The following is a 16,179-nucleotide window of genomic DNA, read 5'->3' as shown; positions in this document are numbered from 1 at the left end:
GCCTCAGTTTTCTCATCTGTAAAACAGAATTAATACTTCACTGAATTACCGTGAAGGTAAAATGAATTATTATACCTTCAAGAAGTGCTAAAAACACCACTTCTATATGTCTGACATATAAGTTAGCTAAAACATTATTCTCTCTTTTTTTTTCCGAGATGGAGTCTCACTCTGTCACCAGGCTGAAGTGCAGTAGCGTGATCTCGGCTCACTGCAACCTCCGCCTCCTAGGCTCAGGTGATTCTCCTGCCTCAGCCTCCCACGTAGCCGGGCTTACAGGAACATACCACCATGTCCAGCTAATCTTTGCATTTTTAGTAGATACAGGGTTTTACCATCTTGGCCAGGCGGGTCTTGAACTCCTGACCTCAAGTGATCTACCCGCCTTGGCCTCCCAAAGTGCTGGGATTACAGGTGTGAGTCACCGTGCCCAGCCTAAAACACTATTCTTGGTGGAAAAACCTTGGCATTATCAAATGCCCAAAGAAATCTTGACCCATGAGGCTGAAATGTCGAATGGCAATATTTAAATCTAATGTGAAAAAGTATTGATCTGTTACACAGCTATCAGAAGATATCTGATTCTTCTTCTTGATTTAATTCCACATGCAGTAATTCAAAAACATGAACAAGTGGACATATTTCAGCACTAATTATATTTATGACAGGCAATAATTTCCTGGAGAAAAAAAAAAGATTTAGCAGAATCAGAGCTGTTTTTAAAGGTAGAAGAATGTAAGATAAAATATATTTTTGTTCGTATAATTCGGGTTCAAATTAACAACACGAACACCCTTAAAGTAGAAAAGGTGGAGCGGTCATAAAAACGTGACATCCACCCAAGCAGCCATGCTGAAAATGTGAGGATGCCTTTAATGGCAGGTAAGTGCCCCACAAACTTCTTAACAGTATGATTCTATGTATTTAAGTTGCTCAGAGGGACCACAATGACTTATTTGTGTTTGTGTGTGTTTAAGCTGCAGCCAGAGATGCTATGCTGCCTTCTTTCCTCTCATCCACGAAGCCCTGGTTTCCTAATCTTTTACAGTGATCTAGACCCCAGGATGAGAGGTCAGAGGATGTTCCCTGAGTTGCATATTCCAGAATAGGATGCAAAAAAAAAAAAAAAAAAATTGCTGAATTAACAAAACAACAGCGTGAGTAGGCCTGAGTTATAAATTAGTATAGTCACATTAGAATACTATAGTCTCTATGAAATATATTCTTCTGTGAAATGCCAAGTACTGTTAAGGAATATTATACAATCCAATCGACAAAACAGAAAAACACTGATTTATCATAGTGGAGATGTTCAAACTCTGTTCATTGTAACTATACCAGAAAAAAAAACTTATTAGAAAAAGTATGACATCAAACTTTCATACTGAATATTTTTCAATATCTTAAACATTATTTTTAAGGTTGTATGTTTTTCCCTCTAATTAAATTATAAGTGTCTCAAATGCAAGAATTCTTGAAAAACACAAAAGAAACAAAAAATAGCATGTCTTATGCTCCTTATTGGAACAAATTTACTTTTAAAGAATTCTAAGATGCCAGGGGTAAATCTTGTATCTGGGTTATTAAGTAGATGTTAATTATAAAGCAAAGGACTGAGGCCAAACTATTAGAGGAGTAGACTGGTCAAAAAGTGAGTGTAGGCACAATAAACCATGAGAAACCTACCATTGTATTGTGCTGAGAAGTGGGAGTCCTATGGCCACAAGTCTCTTGCGTCAGCAGAGAAACTGGTTGAAATTCCTCAGAGTGAGGCTTGTTGGGAAAACTCACATGCAAGGGAAGGTGAAAGGCTGGGAGCCCGTCACTCTCCTCTTCTTCCACTTTCTGTCTGCTTGTCACCATGGCTACCTCTCCATCTGCTTCCCCATACGGAGAGGCTGGTCGCTTGGAAGACATCCTGGAAGGAACAAAAGAGGAGAAAATAATGAAACCTCCACATAAATCCTTAATGCCGTCATTGTGTGGTTAGGGGCCATTGTAACAGAAATGCCTTTTTGTGCTAGCAGAGAGCAGGAAACCATCCAAATACCACTGCAAAGCACACACAATCAGAAACAATGGCCAAGCAGGTAGCAACAGAACAGTGCTTGTTTGTTATGAGAATAATACACTAATATAGCACTCTCTTGTATTCTGGCTTCTTAAACAAGAGAATTCACCTAAGAACACTGCATAATGAAAGACCGTTCCATTTTAGAGGAAAGAAAAATACCCATCTAGTTTTACACTCTGATAGACCTTATTGAAGACAGAACATCTATGAATAGCAAATACTGTTGGCAGTTTAAAAGAAGAGAAATAACTAAAATTTCTTTCATCAAAAAAAAGACTCAATATATAAATGATTGCCATTAAAACAAATTTGCATTTTGTTGAAAGATTACTGTAAAATGTAGAAATATTGGTTATATGCAAACCTCAGAGCAACTGACAAAAAGTTTAGTATTTGTTTAAAGATTATTAAGGATTGAATCAATTTTATAATCACTGTTAAAACATTTGAGAATTTTCTTTCCCTCACCTCCCCAAACTACCCAATTTTGGCATTTAGTTATAATAACAAAGTTGTGAGGTAGCAAAAAAGGTGAGAATATTAAAATAATTCAAGTCCATTTTCACAACTCCATGAATGATTTAGATATGAATAATTCTGACTTGTTTATCCTTAGAATACTTAAATAAAAGAAAAAAAATCCAAAGATGGATATATTTTTTTGATGAGCTAAAGCCTACATGAAAATCAGCTTACATAACTGAACAAGAATTAAACATTTTCTTTCTACCTGAGACTGATTAAGAATATTATTAGAGGTTAAATATATGTGGCAAATATTTTAAATAGAAAATTCCTTTTCCTTTCATTAAAATATTTACATAGAAATAAAATCAAGTTAAAGTATTTAATTTAAAAAGCTTTCTGGTACTATTTACAACTTAATCTGACCCTGAAAAAGCTGGGGTTTTTGTTGTTGTTGTTGTTCAACAAACAAAGATTGTTTACAAAATCATTCATTCTTATTCTAGACCAGTGAGATGGGAGGCAGGGAAGTATTTACTAACTACCACAACACTTTCTTCATATAGATCACTGATTTTTAAATTTAAAAAGCGTTCCCCCAAATGCCACTAATCATTGTTGAATAATATTATTTTTAGAGTTAGAAGTTTCAAAAGAAAAAATGCATTCAAGCACTGAAGATATTTTATTAAAAATAATAGGACAAGAGAAAAAAATAAGGACTTTAGAATCAGACAAGATTTAAAATACTGATTCTGTCACCTATTAGCTTTGAGACTTAATTTCTCTATCTCAACTTACTCATCTTTTAGGTGAAAAATACCTACCTGATAAGACTTTTTGAAAATGGACTATGCACCCTGTGAAAAATAACTACTGTATTATTTAACACAGAACACACACTCGATAAATAACCCGTTTATTTAACAAACTTAAACTACAGTGTGACATAACCCCTGTTTATTTAACAAACTTAAACTACAGTGTGACTCACCCACCCTCAAAAAATAAAAGCACTCAAACATGAGGAAAATAGATTGCTTACTAAAGGGTTTAACTATAAAATCTACATGAAATACAGTTTCCCATTAGACAAATGCTCCCTGCCTAGCAATACTTAGAAGCAAGCTGACCAAATGTAACAGCAAATATTCAAAATAAAATCTTAATAGTACAGGTGTTGATCAGCCAAAGAGACAGAAAAAGAGGAGGAAATAGGGGAAGCTACCATGTCAGCACTGTCTAAAGGAGAAGTAGATTTGGATACCAAAGTTCAAGTAATTTTAACTATTTCCAATCCCATGACCACAGCCTATTCCAAGTATTTTCTAAGTATGGAGAAGTATATGTGGGGCTAGAATTAACAGAGTTAGAATAGTTCTAGTTTCATTGGCAATATCATATCGTACACCAAACTGATATATTACTAAACATAACAACCCATGAACACTAGAGATATTTAATTCCCACTGTTCTGATTCCATGTTCTACAGGCAAACTTCTGATTCTCATACAAAGAGTTTGCGGACAGAACAGACTTAAAATATTTAAGGTCTTTGTGAAGTGATTTATTAAACTAATAAAACTTTTAATTATTTCTTAGTTTCGCACGTAGCTTGACTATAAGGAGCTTATGCCTTTGTTATACAAACCTTAGCATTTGTGGTCTATGTGGGCATTATCATTCTTACTGGAATTAATACATTGGTATTCTGGTGGCTGTCTCAGCCTCACGTGCAGTCTCTCAATGTCTAAAACCTCTAGTCTCTTGACAAGAGCCAACTTCTGGGTCATCAAAACAGAAAGCAAGATCAGCTAGCCATTCGTAAGTTCATACAATTCTATGATCTTCAGAACCATGACTTTTCTGTTGATTTCTACCTTATTAATATCATTAACATCAATTACGAAAACTGAAAGTTCAAAAGTAGACAGATAGTTAAGGTAGACAGATAGACATTGACAGATTTTTTCAAAACTTCTAGTTATTTCAGAAGCTAAATTAACTTTCCATTTAACTGGGTAAGTATTCTCTATATAAAGCATTCTAGGGAGCAAGAAGGTTAACTTTTATAACACTGAACATGAAAGAGTTATGGTGCCAGAAGGCAACTGATCCTGGAATGTCACATATCTTATGCTTATTTCAATTCCATTTTCAGAGTTTTATAGAATGTTCTTAATGCACTGAACTTGAAAGTATTTTTAATTAAACTCAGGTAAAAGATTTCTTAAAGATTTGTTAAATTATTATAATAAAAACAGTCATGGTTATATTTAAATTATATGATACTAAGTCAGAAAAGTAAACTATATAACAAATTACACATAGAGATGTCAATCTGTTGGTTGTATTATTCATGTTTACTATGACCTGCAGTACTTCTAAAAAACATTGACAACAAAATCACCAATAACATTAGGTTCTAAATTTTTGTCCATCTACCAAATCTTTCATCTTGGAGAGAAAAAAAGCCTCATTAAGAAGGCACCACAAATGTCCATATCTTGTTCGTCTGGGATATATAGCTTACGCTACATGACTTACACTAACTATGTATCTGTATTGCAGTAACATCTGAGTATCTAGGCTGGTGTACGCTCTTACGTATCCTTCAGACATGATTTTTGTCACTTCTGTGATGCTAGGCTTACCAATGAACACAACTCAGACTTCAAAGAAACTGACATAAGACAGACAAATGTAATCTAATGTGAAACTGCCTTGGAGAGCTATGATGACATAACACTGGTCTTAACTCACTTTGTGGTAAAAAAAAAAAAAAAAAAAAAAAAAACCTTCTTGATATAACTGACATCTAATTTTAAGACACAAGCAAAATCTTCCAAGTCATCAGCAACTAGTTGCTGATCACCAACCATGTGCAAGACACTTATATAATGGGAACAAAAAACCTATTTCTCAGCCTCTGGTTAAAGAAGCATATGAGCTGGTTGAGAATATTTTAAATAAAAGGATAAACACGAATGAAAGACAGTTCAGTCTAAATGCCAGATGACATTATAGCTAAGTATTTGAGTGCTTCTTGAGGACCAGAGCATCCTTAAATGCTGCACAGAATGGTTGAACCAGTTGGCTTTCAAGGGAAAAGAATAAATAAATGCTGTATAATAAACAGAGAGGGAAGTTCACATAGAAAGTAATGATAAAAGCAAAGATGCAGAGATGCTTTTAGGAAGTATTATATAAATTTAGGGTTCAAGCTTACTTGAAAAAAGACGAGACTGAGGAATATGGATCAAATCCCATGTGTAGATTGTAACACTCCTGAAATCGCTGAGTTACACGAACAAAACAAGAAACAGCCTCCCTTGTAAAAAACAACTTGATTTTGAAAGGTGTCTCCTTCCCTTCATTTCCCCTTGTAGCATTCAATCAAGCTACTCTTGATAAATGTGACAGTAAATATAAAATTACGGGGGTCTTTTGCTCTTGGCTGATGGCTCTCCACGTGCCTTATAATTGCTCTGCAAGTAGGATATCCTAAATGTGTTCAGACATGGACAGGAAACTTAGAGGTAGGGTAGAAGGTGTAAGACTGAAACAGAAAGATAAAGCAGTGGTTCTAAACCTTTGGCTAGACACTGGAATTACCTGGAGAGGTTTTAAAAATACCGATCCCTGGGTTTTACCCTTAGAATGCCAGGCATGGTGGCTCACGCCTGTAATCCCAGAACTTTGGGAGGCTGAGATGGGCAGATCACGATGGGCAGGTCAGGGGTTTGAGTCCAGCCCGACCAACGTGGTGAAACCCCGTCTCTACTAAAAATACAAAAATTAGCCGAGCATGATGCCACATGCCTGTAATCCCAGCTACTCGGGAGGCTGAGGCGGGAGAATTGCTTAAACCCAAGAGGTGGAGGTTACAGTGAGCAGAGAGTATGCCACTGCACTCCAGCCTGAGTGACAGAGCAAGACTCCATCTCAAACAAACAAGCAAACAAAGAAATTCCCTTAGAAATTCTGATGTTATTGGTTCCGAAGGGTGACCAGGTATCAGAAATGTTTAAAGCTCCCCACTGATTTTAATATGCAGTCAATGTTGCAAACAATGGGTATAGTAAAAATAATGCACCCCCAAACCAAGATGTCCAGGTCTTAATACCTTACATGTCAAAAGGGACTTTGCCTCTGTAATTAAGTATTTTGAAATGAGGAAATTATTTTAAATATCGTTGGTGGGTGCAAAGTAATCATATACACCCTTATAAGAGGGAGAAGAAAAGTCAGAGTCAGAGGAAGAGACTAGATGATACTATGCTACTGGCTTTGAAGATGGAAGATGAGGCCATGAGCCAAGGAATGCTGACAGCCTCTTGAAGCTAGAAAATGCAATGGAAAAGATCCTTTCCTAGAGTCTCTAGAAGAAATGTGTCCTGCCAACACCTTGATTTTAGGACGTCGGACTTCCAAAACTGTAAAAGGATACATTTGTATTTTTTAAGCCATGTTTGTCATAATTTGTTATAGCAGATGTGGGGGAGGGATGCGCACCATTGATTTAAGCACATTTTTTCCATGGTTGGTATTTTAATCAATCTGGAATCCTTCTACGCCAGACATACACTTGCCTTCTCCCTCTCTTCATTTAGTTTTCTGCTCAAACATTATTTCCTCAGTAAGGCCTTCCTTGGTCATTCCTCCTAAACCTGCACTCCAATCCTATTCTTAGTCCTTATGCATTTTGTTCACAGCCTTTATAATCACTTGACATATTTTATACTTATTTGTTTATGGTCAATCTCCCCTACTATAAGATCTCATAGGCAGACTATATTTTTGTTCACAGCTACTTGCCCAGTACTTAGAACCTTTCTGAAAATAATAGTCTTCCAGTATATAAGCAACATGAATAACTACTAACTAAAACCAGTAACCCTCTGATTATGCCCTACCTCTGTATAGCTTTAAGATTTAACCTTATAGGACAACTATGCTTCAAATATGTCTCAGAATTGTCAGAGATAATAGAGGTCAGTAATACTATCCTTCCTTAATAATTTTAGCATAAAGGAATTGGTAAGCTCTAATAATGTTTTTTAAAAGCTTGTGAAAAACAGTATAGCTCTGATTAAAAATACATTTATTTAACATGTGTAAGTAAAAGACTATAAGAGTTAAATAAATTTACCAATAAACACTACATAGTTAATTATTAATGGTTATTACTGAGGTATCACCTACTTACTGCTAAAAACTTTAAAAAACTTCTTTTTAGGATATGTTCTTTGGTACAATTCTTCTAGAAAATGACAACATGTACAGAGTTAAAGATATTACGTATTTGGAACAATATAAAATAAAGACTCAGAATAGGGATTATTTTCCTTATACAGTAGATTCTTGTTTAAAGTTTCTTTCTTTAAATATTTTAACCTTTGACTAGATAATACACAAATTAAAATCCTAGGATGCAGTGCCTTCTACTGGTTGTTCTTCTGAATGATAATATTATTTATCTTAAAGTTTGCAGTTTTATATAAAAAATTGCAAAAATAAATATCTAGAAAGAGGAAACTCAAATTCCAGTTCTGCTACAAAGCCATCCCTTCTTACCACCATGGCAGAAGCAACAATGTCCAATCTCAAACTACATTGTCAACCCTTCTCAGTAGCATACATAAAAAAATTAATCATTCTATGTAAAATTTATTAAATTATTTTTATTAGTATGTACAGTATCTGCAACTACAATAGAAGCATGTGGAAAATAAGAATGTTATTTTTAATTTCTTCAGTTCCCATGCCATGTAAAATATCTTTCAAGTAAAGTTTTTGCAAGTACAGTTCTGTTTTTGACCACTTCACTTTTTGTCGCCAAAATTAATGTGAAGGATGTGACTTTACGTGTATGATAAAGGCCTTTCCAAATTGCTCTGCATTTGTTTTCCCAAATATTCTAATCCTCTACGCCAAATGAGATACAATTAATAAGGTAGTGTAATTCCTAGCACATAGTTGGCAATGTATTTCTTTTAAGAATAAATTAATAAATTGAATGAGTCCCTATTTTATGCCAACCAAGTTACCTTTGTGTCATAAATAAAACAGGCAACTTAGATATGATGATTCTTCTGCTTCACCTTTAAGAACGTTACAGTTTAGATGGAAACAGGAGATATATACCTACTCATCCATTTATCCATTCGTTCATTCATTAGTGGAAAAACATTTAGTGAAAGATACTATGTACCCAATAGACAGTAACATAATTAATAAATCAAGAAAGAATATTGAAAGGTACATCCCTTTTTAAAAATATGAGTGCAACAGGAGATAGATAGATAATAGATGGTATCTCACTAATGGGAAAATGCTTCTCAGAAAATACAAGAATTCAACAGGGTAATGAAGAATGGATCAGACGCACAGGGGTGGGTATGGTTGCTAACCCTTTTCTTCCAGCACTTTGGGAGACCAAGGCAGGAAGATTCCTTGAACCCCAGAGTTCAACAGCAGCCTGGGCAAAACAGGGAGATTCTGTCTCTAGAAAAAATTTCAAAAATTAGTTGGGCATGGTGGCCCATGCCTGTAGTCCCAGCAACTCAGGAGACTGAGGTGGGAGAATTGCTTGAGCCCAGGAGAGCAAGGCTGCAGTGAGCTATGACAGTGGCCCTGCACTGCAGGCTAGGCAACAAAGTGAGGCCCTGTCTCAAAAAAATTTTATTTTAATTAAAAATATTTAATAAAATGCATCTTGTTAAGGGAACACTGAATATGGATATGCAAAGCAAAATAAAAATTGGCAAGTCAAAGAGAATAATACTTTTCTGGAAGTTATGTGCCTTAAGTTTTTCTAGTAGCAAGAATATTTGTCCAGGACATTTACATTTACTTGTCTAGTTCCTTTTGTAATTAAGGTTGTTGTGAAAAGGCTAATCAGTATTAGAAATTAAACTTTACTGTGCATTAAAGATTCTTTCACAATAGAATGTTACTTATCCAATACAGCAAATCAAAACAGAAATTGAGCTTGAATAGAAAGGTTTTAATTCAAATGAATGAAACAACAAACACTTATATTTGATGCATAAACAGCATATCACGTTTTTAATAAAGAAACATCAGTTTCGTTACTCTTATCTATGAATTTCAATTACTGTTATGATATAGTTCATACTTTCCCTTTTACATGTTTTGAACATCTTTATTTTTCTAAGTTCAGAGTTTACTCTGTGAGCATTCCATGTAAATTTTTATGACCAAGTCTGTCATAGGTAATATTCAAAAGTCTTTTAAATAGAAAATTTATTTACGGTAAACATGCAGTCTTTCAAACTTTTATACCATTTTTCTTTTCTTTTCTCTAAATCCTCTTTGCCATCAGTTTCTGATATAGAACATGTCAATCTCCATACTTCTCTACCCATTTCTTCCCACATACAAAGACCTCATTCATTACATTGTTATTTAGAGGCATGAACAAGTTCATCAGGTGCTGACATAAAATATAAATTGAAGTAGAAACACAGATTTCATCGACATATAAAAACAGTCAACATAGAATAAAAAAGATAAACTTCTTTGTAATCTTTACTATATATTTCACGAGTAAAGATCAACAAAATTTACCATAACGTGTAAATCTAAAACCAAAACTAATTTTGAGCTATATTTACTTATGAATAAATTGGCATTCTGTTGTTAAATGTAATCTGAGTTTATATAAAATATACATTACAGAAGTTTAAACTGTATTTAAAAACATGTTCATCAAAAAGGTGGTCACCAACAACTTTTGAAGTGATCTTGACCAAGGTTGCCCCGTGTTTACCTTGCCACATGTTTAGTTTCTGAGATGTTCTCCACATTGAGATCAGGTAGTTCATTACACTTTTCCTTCTTTCTGATAAGAAGATCATCACTTTTCACTTGTTCACCACCTTTTTGCTCTTCTCTTTCCTAGCATCACTACTTTTACCAAATACATTTTCCCAGCCTCTTCCATGCCACTGAAGTCAGAGATGGAGGGGAGGGTAAGATGAGCAAAACAATGTAAAGGTACAGGTTTCTACCAGGAAATAGTATAAAATAAAAAAAGAGAAAAAATAAACCATTGAAGATAGACAAGGAAAGGATCAGAAACAGAATCTGAGTCTTGTAGTTATCTGAAAGAAATGAGTGATTCTTTACTATTAGTTGAACACAGGATATTTTAAAAGTTTTTAATATAATGTACCTAAAATAAGCAGGAAAACTCACTAGAAAATGTCCATTTTTGTCTTGTTAGCTACTGTTCTATCCTTTTCTAAACCGGGAGACAAACATTTAAAAACAGCTCATGGCAGCCGAATTCCATCCTACAATGATTCAGAATTCATAAATCAGTTTTTCCTTTATGCTTTCTTTTCTTACTGTTTCACTAATAACTGTAAATCACTAAAATTTTATTTCAATATTAGACTTCGTCTTATGGTCTGGAGACCCCCAGAAAACATTCTAGTAAGAAGATTGTTTTATTATGAGTAACATAATAGTTGGGCTATGGAGTCAAAATTTATCTAAACAATTATATTTGCCAGCTAAAATGTCTGTTTCATTACATTATTTTGATATTAATCCACACTTACTATGTGCCTAAAACAAGAGTAGTCCTCATAAATAAAAAGGAAGAAAAAACATTTAATTAAACTCCACTGAAATCATTTTATATTGTTAAATCTTGGAAAAGATTAATTAGAGTTAATTGTGATAAATATAAGAAAACTGAAGGAAAACTAGTTTAGGGGACCTTGTATGACTCCTACGCACAAATTCACTTTCATTAAGAAGAGATAGTAAATGTTTTAACATAATTCTATATTGTTTTGAAAAATCATCAATACTTTTCTCATGATTTACAAGAAAGAGTATGGCAATAAGCAAGTTCTATTTAAAAATTTGCCTAACGTTATCTTGAATCATTAAAAATTACAATGATGTTATTTCTTTCTCTCTAAAGCAGAAACACCTTTATTTGAGATATCAAACATTTGATCATAGAATCTCTCTAATCATCAAAGATACTAAATTTCAACCTAGTCACCTTGAAGAAAAATAATAGAAATGATTAAGACTTTTATGTATTGAAGAGAAATTTCTTTTAAGTTGCAGATAAAATGACCAAATGCATATTTGGGAGAAAACAACACAAGTCCATAAAGAGCATTTTGTTGTAAATTATTTAATTCACGTATTGTTATACATTTGCTGTTAATTGCAAACTGAAAAATATGTTTAACCTTCAGCCATCTACAAGTTAAAAATATCAAAGTCACTTTGTTCTGATTATCTATAAATTACTTAGAATAATCTGACATTAAGATCTGTGATTCTAGAGCTTCTTATTTATAGTTAGAAAATGTATACTTTTTAACGCAATAAAAACCTTTTTCCATTTGAGCATGGGTTTTGCCTTTCTGACAGCTCTAAGTCCACAGGATGTGGAGGGATGATTTAAATTTTACATCAAAATTGTGACTGCACTAGACTTTTTTCCCCCTTCTCAAGGGAGGCATTGTTCTTGCCTTTCCATAACCAGGCGTGACAGCGCCAGACTGGAGTCATACGGCTGGTCTCTGAGTCAGCGTGAAAGTGCTCACCTCCTGAGTTTCCCCAGATGCTCAGCTCCTTGTGTGTCTGAAAGCTAAGCAGAGTAGCCACATATCCCATTCCTGGGACAGACACAGGAATGAGGGGAAGAATCTAGGGTTTAGTAAAAAATGTCTCTTCCGGTATAGGCTGTAAAAATCTTTTATTAATAATATGAAGTACGAAAAAACCAAAGCCCCGTGTTTAATATAAATACAATTTTTCTGACCCAAAAGTTCAGAGAATTAACAAATTGATTAATGAGTAATAGCGTGCTTCTGGGTTAAGGAAATAAAGTATTAAAAATCAGAAACCTTTTGGATTTTTCTGAGACATATGGTTGCCATATGTATAAATTTTAGGTTATGGACAGCTGAATAGATAGCAAAAAATTATTGTGTAAAATGCTTACCAATTCTCAATATCTCTAATAAGGTATCTTTAAAAATTATCTGCAGAATCCCTGCTACCGAGACAATCTTTTCTGCTGTCTATCAGAACAATTGCTAGTGAAAAGGAATTAATTCCATTCTATTGTTCTATCCTGGAATAAACCTGTCAGGTCGAAGTTTGGGATGTGGCTGTGTCTTGTTTATATATGCAACCATGTGTGTGCACGTGTGTATGTGTGCACACGTGCATGCAGAAAGAGAAAGACAGAGGAATTAAAGGAAGAGGAGGAAGAGGAGAAGGACAAGCAGAAGAAAGAGAAACTTTACTATCTGATGATACGCTAATGAACATTAATAATATTTCTTTTTTATGGAACCCCTCCATTAAGGATTGGACCATACCACCTTAATTTAATCATGATCTGATGCTAACAACATTCAATACTATATAATTCAAAACTATTTGGTTGAAAGTTTTGTGTATTTCAAAGAAAAAAATACAGAAGTAGAAAAAAACTCCTTCCCATTTGTTAACCCACGAAAAGGAAAGCCAAATGATATGTAATTCCTAAATATTACTACTACTAATCTCTCAGTAATATAAGTCAATTTTTTCATGTTATCCTTATGACGATGTATTAACGTCTACATATGAACACAAATGCATATGTGGGAATGTTTGTAATAATGTGTAAAAACAGTTCACCATATTCACCATACTTATGGAAGAAGGTGGGTTTTCATTCATGGGTAACACTGGTCAGGTGAGGTGCATAAGCAAAAAAAAATTGTTTTGAAAGGAAAGAATATCTACTCAGGCTTAATAATACTGAGACCTCTATAAAAATATTATTTCATTTGTTTTAATGACTTGGTCATTTTGACCCTTTTAGGACTTTACAGTACTGCAATGGCAGAACTGCAAATAGGGAATCAAATTTTATTTTCTAAAACAAAATCCTTATTTACTGATTTGGAGCATCATTCCCTGACTTGTTATCTGGGATTCTTCCTGTTAAAGTGCCCATCCCCACTCTTGCTCTCTCCCTCCCGTCTCACATTACTGGCTAAGTCTAAATAAATAGCAAATTGCCCCATAATCAAAAGTGACTTATTCTTAGCATGGCGTATGTCTTGAAATAAAATCTGTGGCATGTTTAATTTATTTAGGATCTAATAATGATGACAAAAATAATTAAGTAACCAGTCTAGTTTTAATTTCTTTTATTTTCAAAGGTCATTGTGAAATCAAGCAAGTTAAGCCGTCTAAAGAAAACCTCTAGAGAATGCTTTCTCACTAGCAGAAATGAGAAAGGAGGCCCACAGCTAAAATGAGTACTGAACATCAGCATCCAATTTGTTGAAAACTGACTGTCTAAGTAGTCCAATGAAGAGAAATCTTATGACCCCCTACCCTCTTTGGAATCCAAATAACCCTGACAAGGAACAGTTTATATATTGCTAAATTCTGGCCAATTTAGGGGGCTCATTCTTTCTTTCCATGCCCCATACAGACTTGGTTACAGCCTGTTTCTACAGCAGCTGTTGAAAATGTACAAAGTAGAAAATATTTATGTTATATTCAAAATAGACAGCAAGGAACGTATATACAGTGCACAAATCTTTCCTCAAACAACAGCTTCTGATGTGAGAGACAGGCATACTAGACAAAGATAAATTTTCCGAACTTCCCAGCAAAAATAAAGAATTTGCCATCCTCATTAGGAAAAGTCCAAAAGTAAGGGTGCAGTGCCAGAGACGATGAGCATCTATCAACCCAAACTCCAAAACAGCAGGATGCAGCTATGGTTGATGTTATAAGAATGCTGAGCCTCTTCATTGGCTCCTTTCATGCCAAAGCTCCTTTGCTTGGATGAATATGAATTAAATCCATAAGCTTTCCTATTTTTCTAGCTTGACCTCTAAACTTACTTTATGTCTTAAATGTTTATCTTCTTTTCCCATTAATCTTTCTGGTTTTAGCACATGCCCTGTTGTTTTTAGATAGAAAAAAAAAAAAGTTTAAAAGCATGGTTCATACTGCCACTGTGGGCAAGCTAGGAATGCTAGCTCCCAAAATAAAAAAATTCAAAGGTTATGGCATATACTGTAGAGAAGAAAACCATCAAACTCCAGCAATGGTATGACAAGTATAAACACACAATAAGTACAAGATTTGCAGTGTATTTCAAACAGGGCTAACAGTAATATTACTATTAAGTTCCCATTTGTTCATACTTTAAAAGTATGCCATAGAGATAAGCCTTTTGAAATAAACAGCTTTTCCTATATGCTCTGTCTTTTCAATCAGTTCTATGCCTTGGAACATACAATGGAGATGTTTTCTGCAACACTATAATATGAATATCTAATTTTAGATGGTAATATAATTCAGTTCATTCCCATCGTTTGTTAGAATATAGCTGATAAGAAACTTTACTGATTAACACAATTTATCCATATCACCACAAAATCTGTCAGTACAAAAATTAAAACAAAAATTTAAAAAGTAATCACCTTACAAAACTGTAAAAGAAAAACTTAATCAAATAAAAGCAAAACCTTCAAGCTGGAAACTTGCACTTCAATAGAGTATTTACCGTTTAACATTTTACAGGTACTCAGTCTGCCATCTTTTCTGCTGTTCTCCACTGTTTCTCCCAAAGCTTAACAAAGGCCCAGCTGTATAAACCAGTCCTGTCAAAGAACATAGTTAAGGGATGGATAAAACAGGGAGGGGTGTCTAACATGCTGACCACTGTCTGAGCTTATGAGGATAAAGGAGCCTTGATGGAGAAAAGTAATCATCCATTGCTGTTTTCTTTTTTTTTTTTTAACCTCATTACCACATGCTAGAACATTTTTTTTTTCCACTACCCAAACACCCTCATTCCAATCCTCGACAACTGAAAGACCTTTGTGTTCCAAAGGGGACTGAATCCTCCCCAACCTCTCCTTCCATCCCCTTTTTTTTGTTTTTTGTTGCTGGCAAGTTTATGGAGGCATGATCATTTAAAGACTTCTCAAAATACTGGTTTCCTCTCCATCACACCATCCACACACAGTTCCCTGAAAACATTTTTAAAGGCTGTATAAACTTACTTGCTTTGAATTCCTTTTTACTAAAATATTATCAACAACTTTTGATTTCAACACAGTTATTTATGCTAAGGACTCTAGAAAATGATACATGCCTTTAAAATATATTAAAGCATATATAATAGAGGTAGAATGAGCGCTGAAATCTAGGGTATACAGCTTAAATTTTAAAGAATGTGTTTCTTGTAGATACATATTTGAAAGGGAGTTGGCTAAGTGCATACTCAAAGTGTGTAGCAACTGTGAGATATGATTCTGAAATTTAAAAAAACGTTAGGCTAAGCTAATTAATCCTTTCAAAATCCTAGCTCTCATGTGTCCAAGAACATCAAACCATGGGGAAGATTTTCCGCAGATTTAAATATGCATTTCCTATTTTCAAGTTTGTCATTCTTACATTCTATGCTGACATTATTTATAAAGGACTGAAGCCTAATCCCCACAAAGATAGCTACCATAACTGCATTGGTTAGTAAGCAAAACACAATAAATGCCCAAGGAAATCCCTAGGCAAGAAGCACCAGATCTATATGGAGAGAGCTGCATCATCTGCAAAG

The 16,179-nt window shown here is 34.3% G+C and overlaps 1 protein-coding gene across 17 annotated transcripts in view; it reads right to left on the bottom strand.

The window, feature by feature from the left end:
- SOX5 (SRY-box transcription factor 5) overlaps positions 1-16,179 on the bottom strand; it is a 1,011,218-nt gene that overhangs the window by 355,631 nt on the left and 639,408 nt on the right. For 13 of the 17 annotated variants that reach the window (XM_032284196.1, XM_032284284.1, XM_032284236.1 and 10 more), the window contains one exon: positions 1,687-1,918. In XM_032284196.1, coding sequence (XP_032140087.1) covers positions 1,687-1,917 — 231 coding nt within the window. In that variant the 5' untranslated portion in view covers position 1,918. The remainder of the gene's footprint in view (positions 1-1,686; positions 1,919-16,179) is intronic. The other 4 variants (XM_032284295.1, XM_032284302.1, XM_032284177.1 and 1 more) reach the window with 1 other exon arrangement.

This window comes from Sapajus apella, unplaced genomic scaffold (assembly GCF_009761245.1).
Source record: "Sapajus apella isolate SASKATOON/1434 unplaced genomic scaffold, GSC_monkey_1.0 scaffold2, whole genome shotgun sequence".
In the NCBI taxonomy this organism is placed as follows: Eukaryota; Metazoa; Chordata; class Mammalia; order Primates; family Cebidae; genus Sapajus; species Sapajus apella.
Note: the sequence above shows the minus strand (reverse complement) of the source record. Positions and strands in the feature narration are given on the sequence as shown.